Consider the following 24,594-nt stretch of genomic DNA (forward strand, 5'->3'; position numbering starts at 1 on the left):
GGTTCCCAAATATGGAGCTGCTAATATTGATTTGATTGGTTGGTTATTGATTTGAGATCTTTGTTCTTTTTTAATATAGGCATTTACAACTATTAGTTTCCCTCTAAGCACTGCTTTTGCTGCATGCCACAGTTTGGTATCTTGTATTTTCATTTTCATTTGTCTCAAAGTATTTTCTAATTTCCCTTGTGATTTCTTCTTTGACTGGTTATTTACGAGTGTTGTTTAAGTTCCACAACGTGTGAATTTCCCAAACTTCTTTCTGTTCTTGACTTCTAATTTCATTCTATTGTACTCTGAGAACATACTTGCCATGATTTCAATCCTTTTAAATTTATTGAGACTTGTTTTATGGCCTAATATGAAATAAGTCCTGGACAATGTGCCATATGTGCACTTGAGAAGAATGTGTACTCTGATGTTGTTGGGTGGAGTGTGCCGCTGATGTCAGTTATATCTAGTTGGTTTATAGTGTTATTCAAGTCTTCTATTTCTGCTGTAGACTGAATGTCTATGTCCCCCCACCCCAAATTCATATGTTGAAACTTAATCCACAGTTTGATGGTATTAGGAGGTGGGGCCTTTGGGAGGTGAAAGCTCATGAGGGTGCAGCCCTCATGAATGGAATTAGTGCCTTATAAAAGAAACCCCAGAGAGCTTCCTTGCCCCTTCTGCTGTGTGAGAACACAGGGAGAAGATGGCCATCTATGAACCAGGAAGCAAGTTCTCACTGGACACCAAATCTGCTGGTGCCTTGATCTTGGACTTCCCACCCTCTAGAACTGTGAGAAATGAATTTCTGTTGTTTATAAACCACCCAGTCTATGGTATTCCTTTATACTGGCCCAAAGAGACTGAGACAATTTCCTTGTTGATCTTCTGTCTAGTGGCTCTATTCATTATTGAAAGTGGAGTATTGAAGTTGCCTGCTATTATTGTTGAATTGTCTATTTCTCCCTCCAGTTCTGTTAGTTTTTGTTTCATGTATTTTGGGGGTCTGTTGTTAGGTGCTAAACACACTTCATCAAGGGTCTGAGTACATCAATTTGCCCTTCTGCTAACACTGTCAAAATTAGCCTTTGAATCAGCAAGAACAATCGTGATGCGTGATGCTTAACATCTAAGAGTAACGAACACCTTATGTTCTCCTCGATCAAAGATGGCATCTTTCTCGATGACTGGTTGGTAAATATGTCTTATCTGGACATAGACGTTCTTTGAAAAATAAATCCAAAGAATTCTTGAAAATTAAATGATTTTCTTCTGGATTTACATATTTTTCTCCTCTTTTGAGGAAAATGAGCCAACCTTGACATTTTCCCTAATTATTCAGTTTCCCAGAGGAATAAAGTTATAATCAATGAATTAAAGTCAAATTTCTGAGCCCTTTACTGATTGCGGTCAACAATCTTACCGTCAGTCCTTGACAGAAAAGCTAGTCTTGCTTTTAAGTAGTAATCTCCCTGAGAATGCAAGGACTTGGAAAGTCTACAAGAACACATTTCTAGGGGACACCAGGCTTGCTGTGGTCAGGGCACCAGTAATAAGGCATGTGTGCTCAAGATGTATCAGATGTGCCCTAGCCTCTAAGAAGCTATATGCTGGCATCATGAAGAAGATTTAAAAAGCAAATGAATACATCACTTTGGTAAGGATTGTGACAGCATAAACAGAAGATGCCAGAGTTGGGGCAAAGTGCTGGATGGAGAAGGCATGCCTCCCCCAACAGGGCATTATAATGGTTCTTTTCCAAACTACAAAATCTAGAATCAAGGCTGGTTGGCCAATGTGGGGTATGGGATAGAGACTAACTTGAGACCATGGGGCAGTGTATGGGTGTACAGGAGTTACAGATCATTCCAATTCACTCTCACTTATTGCACTATAGCAATGTTTCTCAAAGTATGGTCCAATGCCCACTGGGTGACTTCGAAAGACTTCCTGATTGCTTTCCTCAGTTCTTACAACAAAATGGAGATTCATTCCATAGACTTTCAGTTATATACATGGCCAAAAGCTACTAAGTGAGTTATTAAGAATCACTACAATTTTGCATTTTTCTAAAACCCTGGTTTAGTACATAATCATCAAGTCTGGCTGTCGCACAACACATGGCCATGCTGCAATGTCCAACACAGAGATAAGTAATTCCTGCCACTTCAGAAGGACACTTTCTTTCTAGTGCTTCATCACTCCCAGGGCTTTCAATTGCTGCTATCTTTGTGTTCATTAACATAATTGTAGAATTCTTCTTAGGGTTTATCTTTGTTAATCATTCTTCTCATAACTGCTGCATTGCTGCTACTTTGATACTTATTTTTTTTCCTCTCTAATTCTTTGTTATCACTGAGTTCTTTTACTGCTGGAAAAAGAGGAAGAGATGATGTAGGCAGGTTGTGGAATCTTGTTTTGCTCTGCCCCAAAAGTCTAAGAAGTATTGCCCCAGAGGAACTGTTTGGTCTCAGCAGGCTGGCCCAATAATGATGCTCTGAACATTCCCTACATCCAGAGGTTATCTCTGAGCCTCTGTTTAAACCATTCCATTCCCACCACCTCCTTGAAATTGTCCCTGATGCCAAATCATTGTGAGTTCCCCCTCTCGTAAGTCATAACCTTGCTTTGCTTTACTGCCTACTTGTTAGTGGGTCATAAACAACCATGGGATATCTTGAATCACTGAGCTGCTATCTAGTTCTTGAATTTTTACCTATCTTTTATTTTTATCTTTCTATCAAGACCTAAGTATCCTGAGAGCAGGGACTAAGTCTGACATTTATATATCTTATAGCACGGAATGAAGAAAATGCCTACGGTGCAGAAGCTAGTTACAAAGGTTCGTTACTGGGCACCTGTGGTCTGGTCTGGGCATTGAGAGTGGACACAGAATCTATTGGACACCCGCCCTTAGCAGTCCTCCAGGTTCCCCAGACCCCTGTCCGTGAAGTCTGAGGTGGCATCTCCTGCAGCTACAAGCAAACAAGCTGACAGTGGCTTTTGACGGTGGACATGGGGTGGGGGATTCCTGATCATGCAGCAAAAAGCAGGCATGCGAGTGTGGGAGGGTTCTTGGTTTTCAGACATTGCTGCTGGTCCTGTCTCTTCATCTGGCTCCTGGGCTTGCTTGAATCACCATTTGGCCACCTTAAACCACAGCCAGGAGCATCCTGAGAGGTACGGGGCTGAACACCTGCCTTTCCCTGCCCCAGCCTGTTCCAGCGTGGATTAGGGCCCCATTTGGGATTCTCCCGTGTCTCTTGGTCTTGACTTGGTATGTGCTGCCTCTGTGTTGCCTGGTTCTGGTTCCTGATGAGGTCCAGGCCCTAACTCCTTTGCCACAAGCTGTGAGTACTGATCTCTAACTGGCTAGTCATTGGCCTTTCTGATTCTTGTCCTATAGTGTTTTTTATCTATTTTCATGAACAATTCTAGCCATGACACAGGGCATGGAAAGAATCTGAAACCCCACTTAAAAGGAAGTGCTGATCTTAGCTAGAAGGAGGTGCTGCTCTGTCTTATGTCTAAAATATTATAATAGTTATATCCTAGACTTTGAGCCTTAAGTCTTGTGGTTTTCATAGTTTGGTAATATGGACTTATTCACTCAGTCTTCAAACAACCACCTGTTTGATTAAATCATTGAACAATACATGGTGAGGGCAGGTGATGAAGTGGTGGTCCAAAAGGAGAAAATCAAATCCAGCCAGTGAGGGGCTAAATGACGGCTGGTCCAGGGTATTTACTGTTTATGATTCCACTGAATCAATAAACGTTAAGAAATGTTCTCCCTCTGTGACCATAAACCATGACCACGGAAGTCTCAAAATCTGACAGATTTGCAGGAGAAGAACTGATGAGTCAAAAACAAACCAGCTCACTACCTCTCCTACAAGAAATAAAGATCACTCCTTGGGTCAAAACAATGACTGTCCTCATCAGGAATTCAGATCAATTACCTGGACAACTTAGGTTTTCACATTCCTGTAGAATACGGACAAATAGGCCTCTCCGAGTGGTTTTGCATTATTAGAATTTCTTCAGGAGAGAAGAATCATTGAAGTCTTCTGTGAGAAAATGAAGTAATAAAAAATGTTTTCTGGATACTCTAGTACCTTTTTGCTATTTTATGGAGTTGGTATTGTTCCCCATTACTGTAACCATAGATCCAAGGCTACAGAATCAGCCTTGCTGCTGAATAACACCACAAGATTCTCTCTGAACTAATTTTATTTTATTTTTTTGGCCACTCTGCACGGCATGTGGTATCCTGGTTCCCCAACCAGGGATCAAACCCGCACCCCCTGCAGTGGAAGCATGGAGTCTTAAGTGTTGGACCGCCAGGGAAGTCCATCCCCTCTCTGAACTAATTTTAAAACAGCATTCCTTTGGATCTTCAAAACAAAATTCTTCTGAAACTGGAACTGGGGTTAAATTTAGGTTGACAAGGATTTCATAAAAGCAAAACCCTTTAAAATTTGCATTAAAAATTCATGTGTCAGGACTTCCCTGGTGGCTCAGTGGTTAACAATCTGCCTGCCAATGCAGGGGACATAGGTTCGATCCCTGCTCTGGGAAGATCCCACATGCCGTGGAGCAACTAAGCCCGTGCGCCACAACTACTGAGCCTGCGCTCTAGAGCCCGCGAGCCACAACTACTGAGCCCTCACGCCAGAACTATTGAAGCCCGCACGCCTAGAGCCCCATGCTCCACAAAAAGAGAAGCCACTGCAATGAGAAACCCGCGCACCGCAACAAAGAGCAGCCCCTGCTCGCCACAACTGGAGAAAGCCCGCGTGCAGCAACGAAGACCCAACACAGCCAAAAATAAATTAATTTTAAAAAAATTCACATGTCTAACTGAACAGCCTTGGTTGGGTGATGATAATAAATATTCCCAAAAGTTCATTTCACTTCTGCGGGCTTTCTCACAAGAAAGTTCTGTAGCTTTGTCCCAAGCATATTAGAATATTTCATCTCAGCTTGGCAACACAAGCAGGACTGAGTATAATGATAGTCATCAGTTTGCTTCATTCTGTCATAATTAATACCAAGTGTGTGTGGCCATGCTTCAGGTCAGTTCCTGCTCACATCACTCTGTCCCCATCCAGGTTCCTGGGATTCATGCTATGGTCATAGAATCCACTGTGTTTTATTCTTACTCCTTTGTTCTTTCATGTAACTGTGCTGAAAACACCAGATACTGTTCTGTTCTTTTAACTCAAACTGGCTCCTACACTATGAAGAAATCTTTTCGGCAGAACTTACTTGCAAATGTCCTAGTAAGTCAGCATAAGCGTGACTCCAGTAACTTTACCATCACGCATGGGATTGTCTCACAGAACGTCTGTTCTTCATTATGTTTACAGAAGACACTGTAGAGCCCCATTGCTGTGCTTGCCTTTGCCATCTACGTGGTCAGAAGATGTCACCCTAATACCCACAGGGAGTGTATCATGAAACTTAACAAACAATGAATAGAATGCTCCTCACACCGTACCTGTCACATGATAAGTAATCAGTATATGTATCTAGTGTTCAGTACATAGCAGATACTTAATAAATATTGGTTTTAATAAACGAATGACTGGATGAATGAACAAATGAGCGGACAGTCAGCCAGATAAATACCTGTTTTATGTTGCCAATATAGATTCCTCTCCTCTAGACTTAAACTTCTGCTTAAGAAATGGAATAAACTATGCATGGTGGCCTTCAGTAATGTTGGATAAAGCTCCCAGGGTCTCATAGGAGAAAGAGCCATGACTTGGGCCAATTCCACAAGCCCACTACTGACAGAAATCCCACACCAGTCTGCAGGCATCAGGTCTGCAGTGAAGGGTGGGGCTGAGCCCTCACCAGGGGGTCATTACTGAACAGAGCCAATGAAAATAAAGTCACAGGCCCTGCTTGCAGTGCCTCTTCGGGTGGCAGGTACAATTTTGAGCCTACCTTTCCCTCCTCTACTTACAGAGTCATTACCAGGTCCTCTTGCTCTGCCTTACACACACCTGGGTTACCACCAGACCTCCGCAGCTCCTTGCCCCTCTGATCCTCCAGCTCAGAAGTAGCTCATCGCTCTTTGGGGCATCTGGGTAGGGAAACTGAGGCATGCAATGATGGCGGGCTCCCTGTACCTGAAGATCAAAAGCTCCTCAAGGCCCCCCTCCCAAGCATCTTTCCTCTCCCAACCCCACCCTTCCCCAACCAAGAAGGTAACCAGCAAGGGGATGGCAGGCAAACATCCTCAATGGCCCTCTGACTGGTTTGGGAATAAGATAGGCTTAAAAGCTTGGCTTTACATACCAGAAAAACTTTGCACCAGAAATACTGGTCTAACTTGAAGGTCCTGATCCTTAGTAAACACTTCTGGAATTCCAGACTCCTTCGGTGCAAGGCTTCCATAAACCATTTTTATAGTGGTCTTTTTGAGACAAAGAAAATAGTTTTTCACTCACCTTTTTTCTTCCAACTACTGTTCAGCTTTGGGGACATACTTCAGTTCACTTTTAATATTCTGGATCTCTGATAGGTTGACCGCAGGTCCTGGAAGTTTCTTAGCTCCTGGAATTGGCTTCTTCTCCTCATCCAAAGTGGGGGGAGCACCCTGAAGACAAAAAAAGGAGAAAGATTTAGCTCACCGAAAAAGACATTTGGTCTCTCTAGGTCATAGACATGAAGCAGAAAACAATTAAAGCAAAAATAATGTCAGAGAGTAATTCTAGCAGAGTGACTTTTTCTTGTGCTGTTGGAATACCCTCAGAGTTTCAAGATCTCCTGAAGTTTATAGAGGAATAAAGTTGGAAGAAGAAAACAAGTAATTTCCGCATCACTTCGAAAACACAAGAGTACTGTTCAGTGTCTGATAGCTAATAAAAATTACCACTAGTTAAAAGGATTTGTGTTGTGTTTCCAAGAGAAGCATCTTACAAGATCAAATTTAATTTGGTATCATAATAAGACGCCTGAAAGGCAGAGGTTTGTGGACCGTTAGTGCACGGCTACCTCTAACAAGGACTTGGTCCAGGAGTTTTCCGTTCTTTTGTTTGGGGTGCAGTGGCTGCCAGCCTTTATTACAATGACATTTCTGGGAAGCAGAAACAAACTGAAACTGACATAAGCAAAACCTCTTTGAATATGGGTGGGATAGGATGGAGTGGCAGAGGAGCAGCTCTCCCCTCCTGCTTTGGAAAGTATTTTACGTTTCCTATCGTTTTATGTTTTTCTGTTGTTGTGGCTTTAGGGTGGGACCATATCCTATACTTTTTTCTGTGGCTCCTCCAAAAAAAATTTTTTTTTAATTTATCTTATTCTGTTTTTGGCTGTGTTGGGTCTTTGTTGCTGCACGTGGGCTCCTCTCTAGTTGCGGTGAGCAGGGGCTACTCTTCGTTGCGGTGCGCAGGCTTCTCATTGTGGTGGCTTCTCTTGTTGCGGAGCACGGGCTCTAGGCGCGCGGGCTTCAGTAGTTGTGGCTCGTGGGCTCCAGAGCGCAGGCTCAGTAGTTGTGGTGCACGGGCTTAGTTGCTCCGCGGCATGTGGGGTCTTCCTGGATCAGGGCTTGAACCCGTGTCTCCTGCACTGGCAGGTGGATTCCCAACCACTGCGCCACCAGGGAAGCCCCGCTGGCGTAGGACCCGCCCGTGGCCTCAGTTTCCTGAGGCAGAAGTGCATAGGCACCCTTGTTGATGGTGGTTTAGCTGATTAAGCCTGAGAATGTGCCATAGTGACAAGTCTCTATGTACATACACCAAACACATGTGGCTGTAAAACAGTAAGATCCGTTGCTGTGTGTAGCTCCTAGAACTCCAATTCATTACTACAGACAGTTGCTGGTTAGCTCATTCCTCCTATTTTCTAGCAGTGGGGGGCATATTCCCCAGGGCCCTGGAACGAAGGTGTTGGAGGAACATTTGATCTCTGTGGCAGCCACAGGAGCACGCCTCTTGGATCAGTTTCCTGCAGGGAGGATAATTGAATGACAGGCCCAGCTGCTTCACCCTGAAACCCGCCCATCACCACGCTGAGGTCACGCTTCCCACGGCTGCTCGTGGCCAATGACTGAGTGTCATAGGATCCTAAGGCGGGCCTGTTCCTGGGAGACCTGGGACTCCTCTGGGAGGGACTTGGACTCGAGAATTTTCCTTAGAACAGCACTGTTGTCTAAGATGCTTCCGCCCACCCCTCTGTCCCACTCTCCTTCACCTGCATCACGGTCTGAGGACCCTCTCGTTTTTCCTTACAAGTGTTTTCCCCAATAAATGTTTTGCCCATCAAATCCCATCTTTGGATCTGCTTCTTGGAGGACCCAAATTAACAGGCCCCCTATGAGACTGGCAGAGCTCCACCTGCTGGGCCAGCAACGGAGTGAACCAATACAGTTCTGGGAAAAAGAATAAGAAACTGCACGTTTTTCTCAGGTGCAAGCCCTGTGCCCATATGTGTTGCCGGCCCTACTAGGCAGCCCTGTAACTTGGGTATTAAAGCCAATGCCGTGCTTTAGCCCCCATCTGGCTCCTACATCTAGTTCTCAAATTGTCTAAACCCTAAAGGGAGAGGGCAGAAAATGTTGAAGCTTCCCAAACTTTAACAAATTATTTGGTAGATGTGTCCTTTACAGAAACGTTTTTAAATTGCTTATTTGAGGGGCTCATGGTTTTTCCTATAGTCATTTTCTTTGAATCTGACCCAGTGCTGATGAAATAGCTAACATGTCACCCACACTAAATGATACAGTAGTTCGATGTAGACTGTACCTGTTGTACATATCTGTTGTGAATATCTGGAAAATGTTTCCCCAGGTCAATGTACAGAGCCATAGGCTCAGCTTCCTTTCATCATGCACACACATTCATCATTTATAAATGCAGATTTAGAAGCAATAGTTAAAACTTTTAAACATCCACTTGGAGGACATGGTATTCCAAAATGTTCTTTGGTGGGCTTTTGGAAAGAAATTTTAAACAAGGCTATAACGTGCTCATTTAAAAAAAAAGAAAAAAAATATATATATATATGTAGTGGTAAAATGAAAAATGTTTCCTCACTTATAAATGTTCCCATGGTTGTTAGGTGGGTAGATCTTAATAAAGAAGTATGAAGGAGAAAAATGTTTCCAGTTCCTTCTGTTAAGTTCCTGGGTGAGTCATAATCACTATCTTTCTAATATCAAAATGTGCTATACTGGCACAATTAACACAGAAAACCAGCGTGTGCAGTTATGTGTCTGTGTGCAAAGATTTACTGTGCAAACATACACAGTTAAAGGATGAAAATACTTAAATTTATTAAAACCTCAATGCACTGTGTTTTTTATTTATCAAGGTAAAACTTTTAACACTTGATTTGGTAAGGTCACATATAATGGAAAATTATAAGTGAGTATATTTAAGAACTAGGTTTTAAGATATTGACTCAGGAGGGGGTTAGTGGTGGTGCATATTCTTAACTGAATCTTCTCTCATCTTTTAAAAAATAATGTTAATCAGATTCCATTTTTTTTCTATGAATTTGTTATCATAAGAATTATAATATATTAAGGCATGAACAGGCAGGGTCCAGATGGCTCCATTTGGCTAAGTATGCTCTCTTTTCTTTTGTAAGTAGATATTTGAATTGAGAAGGGATATGGAAGACATTCTTTGGTTTTAGATAAAGAAAGCTTGAGAGAAGGCTTATCAGCCCCGCGCCATTCCCAGTTTCAGAAATGGCTATTGTCAAAGGGAAATGCCCCCCTTGGGGGGTGACAGAGTATTTGTAAAATTTGGCAAAATGGTGAACCGTTTCCCAGCTATCTCACCTTCATCTCCCTCTTTACTACCAGATGCCCTATTTAGTTTTCCCCTAAGCTCTCTACTGTACGACACAACAGCCTGATGTGCTTGTTATGCTCATACACTGGAGACTTAATAATAACAGCAAACACACTGCTAGGTCTTCTAAGTTACACCTACTAACTCATTTAATCCTCACATCAATTCTCAATCCTTGGGACTTCCCTGGTGATGCAGTGGTTAAGAATCCACCTGGCAATGCAGGGGACACGGGTTTGATCCCTGCCCTGGGAAGATTCCACGTGCCGCGGAGCAACTAAGCGCGTGTACCACAACTACTGAGCCTGCGCTCTAGAGCCCGCGAGCCACAACGACTGAGCCCATGTGCCACAGCTACTGAAGCTGCGTGCCTAGAGCGGGTGCTCTGCAACGAGAAGCCACCACAATGAGAAGCCCGCGCACGGCAACAAAGAGTAACCCCCACTTACCGCAACTAGAGAATGCCCACACGCAGCAATGAACACCCAACACAGCCAAGAAATAATTAATTAACTAATTAATTAATTAATTAAAAATTCTCAATCTGCTACCATTATTATCCATATTTTACAGTTGAGGAAACTGAGGCACGAGGTGAGGGGGGGTAATAAACTTGCCCACGGCCTCACAGCTAGGAAGTAGCAAGACTAGAATTAAATAGTGTATTTGCATCATGTGAAGGGATCAGGTGGAGAGGGAAGTAATTAACAGAAAATCCCAATGTGCTGTTTTGTGGCTTAATAATGATGTAATTGAGAGATTTGGGAGGCAGAGCAGGGGCTTGTCAATACACTTCAAATCACTTTAATCAAGCAGCTGCCTTGTCTTATGCAGAGCAAGGGCTTACAGAGACCATAGGTAGGCGGGAGACTCAGCCAGTGCTCACAGGCCTTGTCAGATGGCCCGTCTGGCTTCCTGCTAGGGTCCATCTTCTTCACGTCTGAGATGGTGGCAGGTTTGAGATGGGGGAGCTCCTGGCTGTGATAGAGGTGGCCTGTTCTGTTCAGGAGTGGTTTGTTATGCCCTCGACTTTAGACAGTGATTATCTTAATGGTAAGCTAAGCAATGAATCCCAAATCTAAGAAAGTAAGCAATTCCGAGGTTTTAAACTGGATAGTAATAGAAAAGTGGGGCTCTACAGGTTATTTGAATTCAGATTCCATTTTCCCATTCAAATTATGCAACCAAAGGTGGCTGGGGCCTCGTAGCCAAACCAAGCTGCCTAACTGCTCCACTTGCAATATTGTTTCCATGAGAAACTTACTCCAAGGTCCAGCCCAGAACTTGAGTCATTAGATCCCACCTCTCTATAAGACCCCACAAGTCCTGAGAGTCCCTTTCTGCTCTCAGAATAAGAGAATACCACCCCCTGCCACCCTCCCGACGGTGAGCCCCACAAGGAAGGTGTAGCTCAATTCAAGAAACACTCCTGGGGTCTCTGGATCTCTGTGGATACCCCGCTCCCTCCATCCTGAGAAGAATGTTGGCTGACCATTTATATGGTTGGTCATAAAGTAAGTTTTCAAAACCCAGGCTGTATCAGTTCTTAGTTATTTTAGAATGTGCTGGAACCATCAGGCTGGGGACAAGGCAAGAGTACGAGCAGAGTGCTTTCCCAAGCTCCTAACTGGGACACTTGTGTGGAGGAAAGTACCAGTTGTAGAGAAGAATCGAGGGCCGTCTCTACCACAGAGGAAGATGGATGCAAGCCTCCAAAACAACAGGCACATCAGTCCATTTAGTGTGAAAAGAGAGTCAAGCTACCTTCCAACTGATTGCCAGACACAGTGACACACAGCTTACGAGGAAGCACAGGAAGAAAACCTAATTACAGATGAATGGAGATGTAGAAAGAATGCCTTTCTGCCCTCCCTTCTACCTCCCTGTGCTTTTTTCTTACAACATGTGAAATAATAGGCCCAGGAGTCCTTCATAAAAATTGGATAATTCGATCAATCGATGAACAGTCATTTATTGAATACATGGCTCTTTCCTCACAGCAACCCTCTGAGGAATGGACAGAATCATATTTTGCAGACAGAGACTCAGATACTTGACCAAAGTCCCAGAGGGAGAGCTCATGATCATGAGCTAGCTGGGTGGCCAAGTTAGCAGCAGCAGAACTTGAAATTATGTACCCTCAGAGCCGAGTAGGGCCAGGTGTTTTCAGCTTGTATGTTGAAAATTTGTTGTTCATCAAGGGTGACTTAGTGACTGAAACTCCAGAACATGGCGATGTCACTCAAATACTCTATCTCTTCCTTTCAAAAATTATCTTTCTATTTATAGGAGGCTGGAACCACTAACTTAGGACCACATCAGGAATTATTTATGAGAGAAAAAGGTTAGATGCAGGACAACCAGTTTTATTAGCAAATACCAAAAAGGTCACCTACAAAAGTTTAAAAAGCCTTTTCACCTTTTAAAAAAGATAAAATACAGTTTGCAATGCCCTGTGGCTTTATTGCTCCAAGACCTTAACTTTTTTTTAGAACCAGACCTTCCAGGTTTCATCAGAAAAGTCAGAATTGAGGAAAAAATATAAACATTTGGGCAGGGAACTATATTTATTGCACCCATGATGAATTTTAGCCCCCATTTTAGAAGACTGGGTATTTGAATTTGGAGGAAAGGAAAAGAAATAAAGGGAGGGAAAAATACAGAAATTGATAGACTCCTTTGCAAGTTCCTCTTTTCAAAGGAAATACCCAGAGATTGGGGCTTTTTGTTTGAATCCACAAGTAATTTCACGTGCTTATTACCTGCGTTCCCACTGGGGTTCATCACTCATCAGAAGCTGTACTACATACATCCAGCTAGACTGAATAAAAGCTTCAGAGTGAAAACTTAGCAAGCTACTGACTGTTGCTGAACCAAGAGCATCTGAGAGGTTCCCCCTCCCCCTACACACACACACACACAGACACACACACAGACACACGCAATCAATAAACTACATGCTAAACTCAGCATCTTCAATACCTGGGCCAGGCACTTAGATTTGGCTGGAGGGAAGTGAGGGTCAGTGTGTTTCGTGGCTGACTGAGCAAGACAACCAAAGAAATGTATGTACTACACGATGACTCCTTGACCCACATGCATTTGTGCCCTCCTTGTCCTGGAAAGCTGGCCCTCGCCTTGCCTCTGCCTCCTCTAGTCAGGATGTTGGAGGAGAAAGAAGGTGCTGAGCTCTGACAGCTCAGTTTTCCTCACCTCCTCCGTTTCCGGAGTACATTCTTTTCTTCTGGGGGGTTGCCCAGCTCCTGGCCGAAAGGCTCCCATTGGGATATTGATATTTGCCTAAAGGAGAAAACAGGGAAGATTTAGCTTAAGGAAAGTAAGAAATTGCAATGACCCTCTGAGATGGTAATCATTGTGAGGCAAAACAAATCTGAAGAGTACGTCTTTAAAGCTTTTTACCTCAAGAAAATTGCTATGACAGTACAAAAATATGCCAAGGAAAATTTGACTTCCATTTATTCCAGATTTCTTGTACTCATCCTTAGGTCTGTGCAGTGATTTCACAGTTCCCTACTGGCTGGAAGAATTGGAAGACAGTTTGTTCTGGCTGTTGCCCTCCTGTGGTGCCTAATATTTTCCGCTCTCTGGGATGAGGAAAGAACACATAATGATAGGAAAGGAGGCCATGGCATTTGCAGAAACCATCCCACATCTTAGCCCTCCTTCAGCTTCCTTCAGATTTACCACGGGAGGGGGGCAATCACGCCTCCCAAACCACCTCCTCCTTCCCATAATGTCCTACGGCTATTCTAGCACTGCCTTAGGTCTCTGTAATTTGACACTCTTTTACCTTCTCCCTGACACCCCACTGTGTGGGTCAGTGCATAAGGAGAGTGCTGGAAAGTCAAGTTCATTGGTATCACAGTTCATAGATTTTTGTCTTTTATTAAGATGCAATACCAATTTCTACCCACAGTAAACATAAAATACCTTCTAGAAAACATGAAATATGCTAAACATTAAATTATGTAAGGAAAATACCGACATAGTAGTTCAAACTTGGGAAAGAGAATATGTAAATCTGAATTTTGTCCATACTTCATCTGTTATCAAAAGGCAAGAATGTTTAATGCAGACCAAAAACATCTTCACCCAGTAGTATCACTCACATAAAACAAGCATTAAAACTTTTTTTTAAGGCAGAATGTATTTTTTTTCCACTTGAGATAAAGTGTTGCCTTATGAGTAGTTGGATATGTGGGCTTGAAAAGTTGAAATTGCGCTCTGATGTTATGAATGAAAATGATGCCCGAGCAAAGGGAGCAACATATTTTGTTACTGTATGACTCAGTTTGGGCAATTTTGGTACCACACCAAACAAAATCATTAGGAAGTGTGGTATTTGGAACTGCCTGATATGAGCTCTGTTGCCAGGGGAATGTTTAACTCAAGACACAGGAAGTATCCAGTGTCCGTGTTCATGCAACATGGTGGATCTATGTTCTGCTCCGTAGAACAGGAAGTGACTTTTTCCACATAGGGCTTTAAAACTTTCTTCTCTACTAGAATAATGATGATCCCACAGAAAGGAAACAGATCCAAAGTGTTTGTGGTGGATATCAAGAGAGGTACATCACCATTCCTAGGGCCAACAAGCCAAGAAGTATTTGGGGTCAGTATGTATCATATATGCTAAAATATAAGTGCAGCACAATTTTAGAGGGAAGCATTTTGGAAAAACTAAGGCTGAGCCTTCTGTGCTATTCCTCTGTTTAATGGAAATATCAGGTGGCCTAGAGTGGGGGGGAGGAGGAGGTATAAGACAAGGGGGAAAACATGTCTTCTATGGTGGCAAATATGGTAGCATACTTCATGAACTCCAAGATGCACCTCTTTTAATATCTCTGAAATCAGAGTGTGTCTTACAGTCAGTGGTATCTTAAATTTTTAATGGGCACACTTGTTTTATTTCTTAGGACATAAAATACTGGTATTTTACAATTGACAGTGTCTTAGATAGGATGAAATATCACTAGGGTCCTGAAATAAGATCAAAACAATGTAAGTAAGACTCACTGAAGCTGATGTGTATTGAACCAATAACTATTTCCATTACTACAGTTTGGATGAAAGAGGGGAAAAGTTGATATAGGGACTATTTGGAAGACAGTTAACTGGCTAAAAGTTTAATTAGATCACCACTACCCTGACCCATTTATTAAGCATGTACAGAGGGCATCTTCCTAATGGGAAGTTCAAGTTAACGTATTGTTTCTGAAAGATATGATTGTTAAACTAACCCATTTAATCAAGAGTGTATGCTCTATGGTGGGTTGTAGTTTTCAGTAATGGGACATGTAAAAATCATCCAGGATGATGTATTCAGTAAAGCGCATGCTATGGAAATACCACCTTTTCTTGCTCAGAGATTGATTTTAGCAATGCATGTAGCCTCTCCATGGTACCTGGGTGGCTATGGTAGTGAAAAGAGCCCAATGCTAGGAGTGGCTGTAGATTCTCTGTACTTGAAAGAGTGACAACTGCTCTGGGTCTTTTCTTCCCCACTTGTTTAATGTGAATGTTAGCCTTCACTAATGGAACCTTTCTTGCCATGGAACCCTTCTTTTCAGTAAAGTGTTGTGAGAATATGTGAAATGCAAACTAGGTGGAGGTGGAGCTGCTCTGGCCAAGGTTGTAGGGAGCCCAGACCCCATCTGCTTCCCCCAAGCCCTGGACCGTGAGCACTTCCAAGGAACTTGGGGGCCCAAATCTGACAACCATTGAAAGAGATCACCCCTAAGTGAATGAGTATTGATGTGCATTTAAAATGTTCACTCTGCCCACTGTTAAGATGTCTGTAATTTACTTTAAACTACTTTAGCATAGACAGTGTGATATTTTATACACACAGGTTGGTTTAAACTACAGCTGTAGGGAACACTATTGCTCTCATTGGGAGTTCATCCTCCTGGGGTGGTTAGGTGGTAAAATATTACTAAGACCACGTTCCCCAGATTGCTGCTCCAAGTGTTTTCTGTTAGGTTTATCTCCACCAATAACCGAGGCTTTAATATTTGCATAAATGGCAAAAAATCAGTGAAATAATGGAATGACTGTTAGAAATGGCTTCTCTTGATGAAGTTGGAGGAGGTTAAGATATGTAGAGTGGTTAAATTATTTTAGAGACAAGTCCCACCCTGCTGAACAGAGTGTAAGAATCTGATGCCTCTAGCTTACATCTTTAGCGACAGAGCTCAGAGGAGTGGTCCCTAAATGGGCCTGTCTCCAGTCATTGATAATGAGGATTTCTAGCTGGCTGCTGCCAACTATGGGCAACAGAATCCCCACCTGCCTCCCATGAACCTTTTATGCAAACTGGCAGTCACTCAGAGCATTTAAAGGGACAAGAGCTGAGGCTTCATCAGGCTCACAGACAGACTGTATGGATGGTTTCTGCTTGTTTGCTAACAAATGCGTGTTTAACAAAGTGGCAGAGTTGGGTTGGGACTAACTTTCATCTTAACCTGGTGGTGAGGTTGTGGAACAGTAACTACCCCTCCCCACGTTCACCACAAACCACCCTTATCCACCCTAAAACCCCAAGATTCAGCTAGGTTGTCATAACACCTTCATCCTCACAACAAACTTCTGAGATGCAGACTATCATCTTCATTTTACTCGTAAAGAAACTGAGCCTCAAAGAGGTTAGGTGATATGCTCAAGGCCACACAAACTTACACCTTGAGAATGGCCTTGGAAAAGGGGCACGCCAAATGGATAATTCTAGAATAGGCATCAAAAAAAGCCACATTTGAAAACTGAGCCATTAACTCACTAGCCTGATGCTTTTTCATCTTTAAGGCATGACTCAAGAAACCCAGAACCTAAATGGTTTTTTTGACAGCAAATATTGACAGGATCCAGAGCAGCCTGTGAACGTGTCAAGTATCCAATCATTAATGTACACCTTAAGGGAGTGTCAGAGGATTGCTTTGTAACTGATTAGAGACAATTCATTAATATAATTGTAGGGCGGTGATATTTGAGTGACAAATTATAGGCTAAATTAGAACCATAAGAAAAATTCCTTATAACTTGAATTTCATAGAAATGTGTAGACCTGTAGCTCTCTGTTTTTGTTCCATCGACCAGAGGATTGGTGTCATATTCTTGTCTCTTTCACTGACTTGCTGTTTGAACACAAACAAAATACTCTCTCAATGACTCAATTTTTCCATCTGCAAATTGAACATGGTATTCGTTACTCAAAATGGGTTTGGAATATGAGCTATGTTTTTATGAAAGAATAAACAAACAGAAATCAATGACCTGGAGTTGATACGAGGTTGGACTTCCTCCTCTATATAGATTCTGTATAAGTGTAAAGGAAGCAGGCTTTGGTTTTTTCCTTTTGTAACACCTTCCCTTGCTTTTTTTCCCTGCTTGAGATTTATTCATCTTAGATATTTCTAAATATGCCCCTGACGTAGCAGACCCAGTGCATCACTTTCCCAAGCTATACATACTTTGTTACATCCTCAAAGTTGGAATGGAAAAAATCTACTAGATCATCTTTTGCCAGAACAGGATACAGTTCCCTGATAATAGACCTATCTGATGTGAAATGAATACTACACTTGATCTCACCAGGTGAAGAAAAGCCGAAAGAATTCCCTGTAAGTTAATTCCACTAGTCCCTTAATTATTTGTATTGTTCTCTTGCTTGGCTCCAGGCTTTGAGCCCGAGAATTCTGGAAACAGTATTCCCTCCCCAGCCACTCCTGTGTGACTTACAGTGCAATGGCATGTTTCCCCAGTGGGCTGGATTCTGTAGCTGCTAGCCACTGGATACTGACAATCCCACTCCACTTTGCTTTCCAGAGCCCTTGTTCTCTTATCTCCCCCTCCCTTTTCGTCCCCACTCCGTCTCTCCTTTTAGCTCTCAGGCTTTTGGAGTTTCCTGCCATTGCATATTTGTTTCAGATGACTCCCCACGGGTTCTATCTTTAGTTTTCCAAGGTCTCCAGCAGCACCTGCCAGAATCTATGGCCTTCCCCATGGCTTTCGCCCAGCCGCTGGAAGAGGAAGCCCTATAGGGTTGCATTTTACAGTATTTCTTTCTGTGCTTTCCTGTTCTTACAGTCCTAGTCCTTCTCTGAATGGAGCAGGATATGACATTTTGAGATTTCTAGCATCTTCACAGAAGACTCTCAGAAAGAGGGGTGTTTTCCCAATAGCTAATTTTAAAAGATTTCTTATTTGATATATTAGCCTAAATTAGGAAGACAGACAGACACACAAACACACACATACACACATACACCAACTAAAATATATCCAACCCATTTTAAAATAAAGCTCTGTATCACTAGAATGCATGACTTCTTTGTCTTTAGGGATTCTTGAAATGTGAAATAGATTCAGAACACACAGAACTTTCCCACTCAATACAATTTTGAGAAACTCCCACTCAGCCACTGTTTTTCACCCAAGATGTTTCATACTGAAAGGTTGTTGTGTTTTTTTTCCCCTCTGTTCTCAACACTTTTTGTTCTCTTCAGTAATTTCCTGAGTGACTCAACTGTAGTCTTGTCATCCAGGGGAAAGTAGATTTCAATAATGTACCGTACAGCTATTAAGAGAATGTCTACAATCGGTTGAAGGCAGGTTATATTTCTGAAGTACTTGTGAATGTCAGCCTCAAAAAATGACATCCCTTAGTCAGTATATGTCACCAATATGGAGCCCTGGCAGAGCAGCAAAGATCACCAGCTGGAGGTAGCTCTAGAATCAAACTGCTACATTTCAAGTTCTGGCTACACTTCAAAGAAACCAGCAGTGGAAATCATAAACACTGTGTTATAGTGGTTTACCTAAGAAAGAAACAGTAGATCCAAGGTCAAAGGGAAAACATGTGACAAATGAAAGTTCATATTTTATCTGTCGCATTTAAATGCAATAGTAAAGGAAGGTATGTATCATCATTATTATTATTAGCTTTTTTTTTTTTTGCGGTACGCGGGCCTCTCACTGTTGTGGCCTCTCCCGTTGCGGAGCACAGGCTCCGGACGCGCAGGCTCAGCGGCCATGGCTCACGGGCCCAGCCGCTCCGCGGCATGTGGGATCTTCCCAGACCGGGGCACGAACCCGTGTCCCCTGCATTGGCAGGCAGACTCTCAACCACTGCGCCACCAAGGAAGCCCCTATTATTAGCTTTAATAAATGTATTTGATTAACTGACCAGCCATGGGTGGTGATAGTCTGTTGTTCCTTTGTACCAAGGATTGTCATATACCTGAAATCTTTTTTAAACTGGAAGTTCTAGATGGAATTAGAGTCCCTAACACCTGTCTGTAAATATTTTTGTCGGGCTGTTTTCTTCTTCCACGGAGCCCTTATGCCCTGAGCAATGGAGACTGGAAGAGCAATGGTAACGGGTGGGGAAGGGAAAGAAGTACTAAAACTCAGGGCATCAAGATATTCTGTTCTACACGTGGATTGGGTGACAATGGAAACTTCCCATGGTAGGAAGCCATACAGTAACTAATGATGCAAGGCTCATATAATCATTCCTGTAAAATGTATGATAAAGGAGTTAGTTTTAGTTTCACGAGCAGCTTGATTAAGTGAATTAAGCAGGGAGGTGGGATTCAGTGGCCATGGTCATTTGTATTTCAAGACCATGTTTGTTAGTGAGTCACTTTACTTTGTACTTTTCACTCCTAGACAACTTACATTTAAGATGACTTTAATCAGTGTAAGCTGTTAGCTGCTTCTGCTGAAATGCTGGCACCCTTTCTGAATGTCGGTTGAGGGCTTTAAAAGGGAGGACCCGGGCTTCTCTGGTGGCACAGTGGTTGAGAGTCTGCCTGCTGATGCAGGGGACACGGGTTCGTCCCCCGGTCCGGGAAGATCCCACATGCCGTGGAGCAGCTGGGCCCGTGAGCCATGGCCGCTGAGCCTTCGCGTCCGGAGCCTGTGCTCCGCAGCGGGAGAGGCCACAACAGCGAGAGGCCTGCGTACCGCAAAAAAAAAAAAAAAAGGGAGGACCCAGCATCCATAAAATGGTAATTGTCCTTCAAGCAGCCTTGGTAGTTATGATTACACCCACTCCTCCATCTTCACTCTCGGTGCCGGGCTGGAGATGGTAAGTAATGAGACTCGTCACTGTTGCAAAATGGTTCCAAACATGGGCTTTGGGATCAGGCAACTCGGTTCAGTTCCTGACTCTCCTACTCACAGGCTGTGTGATCCTGGGTGAGTTTTTTTGCTTCTCCAAACCTTTCATTATAATCCATGGAAATCCCATTGCACTGTGCCAAGTACATAGTAAACCCTGAAGAAACTATTATTATCGTCCTAATAATAAACCTTAGAAGTTATTCTCAAGAAGTTCATGAACTATTAGAAGCTGGACAGAGGCTTACAGGTCATTTAATGCAACATCCCCGCCTCCTGCCCTTTGCAGCTCATGAGGACCGGGGGATGAAGTCACAGAGCAGAGCTATGACTAGGGCACAGGGCTCTTTTCCATTCAACCATGAAACTCTCAGATCTTACAGGAAAGAACAAATAATACTCAGCTTACTTTGATCAGTGGTGAAGAGAAAGGGCCAGTGACGACTCAGAGGACATTGGCTCTGGGGGGACTGAGGCCCTGGGGACGCCCATGGCAGTTGCCAAAGGGGGTGTGTTCAGGAAGAAGGGGAAGGACAGGCAGGTGCTGCCAGTGGTCAGTGTCACTTGGTCTCATTAGACTTACCAAACAGATCGCTGATGGGATTAGATTTCCCGGCAGCTCTAGCTTTCCCCACCACCTGTCATGTCAAATTCTTTCATCTGAAAGGATCAGACCCACTGTGCCTAGTGTGCTGATGTTACCTTGGTTGCAACTCCATTCCCATCAACAGTGGGGTTTAACAAGCAGCCTACAGAGCACAGAACTGGGGTCAGCAAACTACGGCCCATGGGCCACATCCAACCTGCCACCTGTTTTTGTAAATAAACTTTCATTGGCACACAGCCATAGCCATTCATGTATGTATTGCCTATGGCTGCTTTTGTGCTGTAACAGTAGAGCTGAATAGTGCAGCAGAGGCCCAGTGATCTGTAAATCTTAAAGTATTGATTACTATCTGGTCCTTTACAGAAAAGGTGGGCCAACGTCTGGTCTAGAGCCTTATCAGCTGCTTAGGAGACAAAGGCCCTCTCCAGACTATGGAAGAATCAGCTGACTCCTTCAGGATGTTTTTATGTCCCTGGGATAAATGAGATTTCACTAATACAGCTGAAAAGTAATGCAGACTTAGATAGAATCCCCTTACAATTCAAAGGCCTTCTCTTCTTCAGTGTGGATGTGAAAGACAACTGTCCATCTCCTCTGAGGGTGGGTCTGATTCTGGCCTCCCGCTTATTCTGGGGCAGGGAGGAGATGGAAGCAGCTGAAGAGAAAACAAGGCCATTCCATGCATTACTTGGATAATTAGAAGAGCCATCTCTTAAGGACTTTGTGTGCTATAAACTAGGCACTTGCCATACATTATTTTGTGTGTTCATTATAACAATCCTGTTAAGTAGTATGATTGTCCTCATTTTACCGAAGGGTAAACTAAGGGTGAACTAAGGTCACAGAGTTAGTGAGTGGCCAGGTAGAGATTTATAACCATTTGGCTCCATGTTGTCTGGTGTACATAGGTGCAGTAATTCAACTACCTATGCCTGACTGTTAGAAATATGGTTGACAGAGGCTTAAATATGCTCAACCCAGACAAAATAGAGATCTAAGTCATTACTTCTAGAAGTTTGCACTGCAAAATACTATCCTACAAGATACTCATTTCAAAGGTCCAATATGTTTAGAAAACATTGTATATACATCACTGCCTTCTTGGAACTATATGAAGCCATTAGCAAGTTATGGACTCTGAGAAATCCTGCAGCAAAGATCCTGTTCAACTTTGCTTAATGTTGTGTTCCCAAACACTTTAGCATGGAACCCTTTAACTAACAACATCCCATAAAACTGCTACTCCAGGAGACGCACTTTGGGAACTGTTGAACCACATGATTACGATGATGATGATTGATGATAATGGCTAATACTTATTGAGCAATTACAATGAGCCAGGAACTGGCCTAAGCACTTACAAGTATTGATTCATTTAACCCTCACAGCAACCCTGTGAGATCACATGTTATTAATTCCCCACTTGACAGATGAGGAAACTGAGGCACAAAGAGGATAAAACAACTTGCCCAAAGTCGCATAGCTAGTGAGTCCTGGAGACCATGAGCTCCTCAAACTCAAGGATCAGGTTTCAGTTCATCTTTGCATAGCCAACACTTAGTATGGTGCCTGGAACAAAGTATGCACCCAGAATGTGACAGTTGATCTGAATTGGAAATGAGATCCTAATAAAAAGAAGTGACTAGAGTGTGTTGAATGGAACATTTAAGACCTTTAGTATTTATACAACGAGGGCACTCCTTCATCAGCTGGGGTTTCTATTTGTTCCACACAAGACCATAGCCTAGGTAATGTTCCTACTACAAAGCATTTTGTATAGAGTAACCATTTTCATATTTTATTTAATAGACCCTACGTTTAATGCAGAAATGATAGGAAAATATCAGTGCAGATCCTATTTAGCCACAAGAAATAGTATTTCATTTGAAGGTGCATTAAATTAGGCTTTCTGTCTGGCATAAAATATATTGAGAGGGGCAATACCACATCCATAAGGAAGCACTGCCTTTGTTGGTAGAGTAGATGGATTTTTTTTAATGCAGTATAATAACAGCTATTGAGAACAGTCAATAGCAGCTTTTTAAATATTACAGACCTAAAAATATATCAAGGTCAAAATTAACAGATAAAATACGGGTGAATTTTCAGTGTAGATTTGAGGGAGGCCAGGAAGCACTAAGGAAGAAAAATCAACACACTTTCAGCTATAAAAGGAAGAGAATAAAAGGCAGCCTGAGAGACTATGTTTTTGTGTCCTGCAAAATAAAAAGGAAATTTTATGTTTAGCACTTTGAGAGCTTCAAATGCAGTGATTAAATGGTATTATTTTTTGTCACTTTAACACAGAGCATTCCGGAATGATAAGTATTATAGTAACAATGTGACCCTTAATGAGGGCTTACTGTGCTGTTTTAAGCATATTATACGTGTAGTCCTAGGAGGTGAGTACTGTCCCCATTTTACAGATGTGGAAACAGAGGCAGAGAAGTAAAGTAGGTAAAGTAGTTTTCCCGTGATCCCACACCAGTACCAAATGGATTAAGGATTCAAACTCCACTAATCTGGCTTCACAGCCCATGCTACTAACAGCTGTACACACTGGGTAAAAGAGAAGGTTCAAAGGCTCAAGGATGCTCACAGGCCTGGAAGGCAAAATGAATTCTACTACCAATGTCAGGGTACGTACATCAGAAACTCACTAGGTGGACACCAGAGGGCCAAACATGGCAATGCAGAGTTGAATCCTTGCCAAGAGGCCCTTCCTTGGTGGTTTGTTCTGTGACAGGTTTCCAGAGGTTGTTATATATCTTACCACTTAAGAACCCCATCCATTAAAGGCTATGCATTAGTCATGACGGGTAAAGATATGTCCCTCCACCCACTTCCACCACTGGTGTGTGCTAGGACTCCTCACCCCACAATCTGACCACATGCATGTCCCTTCAAAATACAGTCAGTTGCTTATGAGTTAGTGTATGTGTGATGGTGCATCAGACCCCAAGTATTCAGAAACTACCATATGCTGTGCGGTATTCAGGAAAGCCCAGGGGGAAAAAGTTTTAAAGTTCCTTTAGAGAAAGTACAAATGGCTCCATCTTGATGGAAAGGAAAGATGGAATTTTGCAATAAAGCATTGTGCCCACTGTCTCAGTATGGGAGCCACTTGAGAGTTAAACACCAAGCTCTTAAGAGAAATAACAAATTTAGTATTGAGTCAAAACAAATACTAAAATTTTCTCCCTAATTGTATTTGTGTTCCAAAATGCCTGCTTCCCCCTCCCCTTATTGTGGTAACACTTAAGTCAGATGAAACAACCAAAGAATTTGTTTGTTGAGAGGGCATGAGGAGACATAATAGCTTACGGACCTTAAAAGAGAAATACCCAAGCCTTGAGAAGAACACTTGACAAGAAAAGGATGTTATTTAAAGAAAGATGTATTCTAAACAGATGAGTCAACAAACTCAGTTGGATATAAAAATGGAAATTGAATTTTTAAATTCCGATCGATGAGCATATCAAAAACTTACACACCAAAAAGCATATCAAAAAACATACACACTGCATTTTTGTAGAAGACCATTTAATTCTCATTTATAAACTTTGACTCCCTTACAAAAATAGCTTCTCCCTTCTCAGTTGTACGTTACCAGCCTTATATCCTTCCTTAATTGTACCTTACACGAGTCTTTCTTTTCTTTTTGAAGTGAATCATCAGTTGGGGTGAACAGTCACAAAAAGTCTGATTTATTAAGCAAACAGATTGGAAGTTGCTGATGTTAAAACACAAATATGTCTACTTACCTGGATGGCTCTGACATTGGAAACTGGCTGTTTCGACATATCGACAAGGTCTTATCCCTAAAAAAAACAGGTAAGAAACTGTTAGAGGTGGCGGCATTCAGATTCTCAATCGTGATAAATTTGAATTTAACTCATGATTCAACTGGGCAGTCACCCCTTTCACTGGCCATATATTCTTTCAGTCTCAGTTTCCGGTTACTTAGAGACTCTCCTTCCTAATGCCTCAGGGAGAGGGAACACTAGAGCGCTGGATAAATCATTCAGGAGGAGAAATGCTGAG

The 24,594-nt window shown here is 42.5% G+C and overlaps 1 protein-coding gene across 1 annotated transcript in view; it reads right to left on the bottom strand.

Annotated features, from left to right (window-relative positions):
- The window catches only part of SMPX (small muscle protein X-linked), a gene marked incomplete at its 5' end in the record, with an annotated part of 48,754 nt that extends 24,401 nt beyond the window's left edge, over positions 1 to 24,353 (bottom strand). Inside the window, 3 exons of the mRNA XM_082609384.1 lie at positions 6,453 to 6,601; positions 13,017 to 13,103; positions 24,315 to 24,353. Of these exons, the coding sequence (XP_082465510.1) occupies positions 6,467 to 6,601; positions 13,017 to 13,103; positions 24,315 to 24,353 (261 nt within the window). The 3' untranslated portion in view covers positions 6,453 to 6,466. The remainder of the gene's footprint in view (positions 1 to 6,452; positions 6,602 to 13,016; positions 13,104 to 24,314) is intronic.
- Positions 24,354 to 24,594: the final 241 nt, after the last annotated feature.

This window comes from Mesoplodon mirus (assembly GCF_964341445.2).
Source record: "Mesoplodon mirus genome assembly, chromosome: X".
Taxonomy (NCBI): domain Eukaryota; kingdom Metazoa; phylum Chordata; class Mammalia; order Artiodactyla; family Ziphiidae; genus Mesoplodon; species Mesoplodon mirus.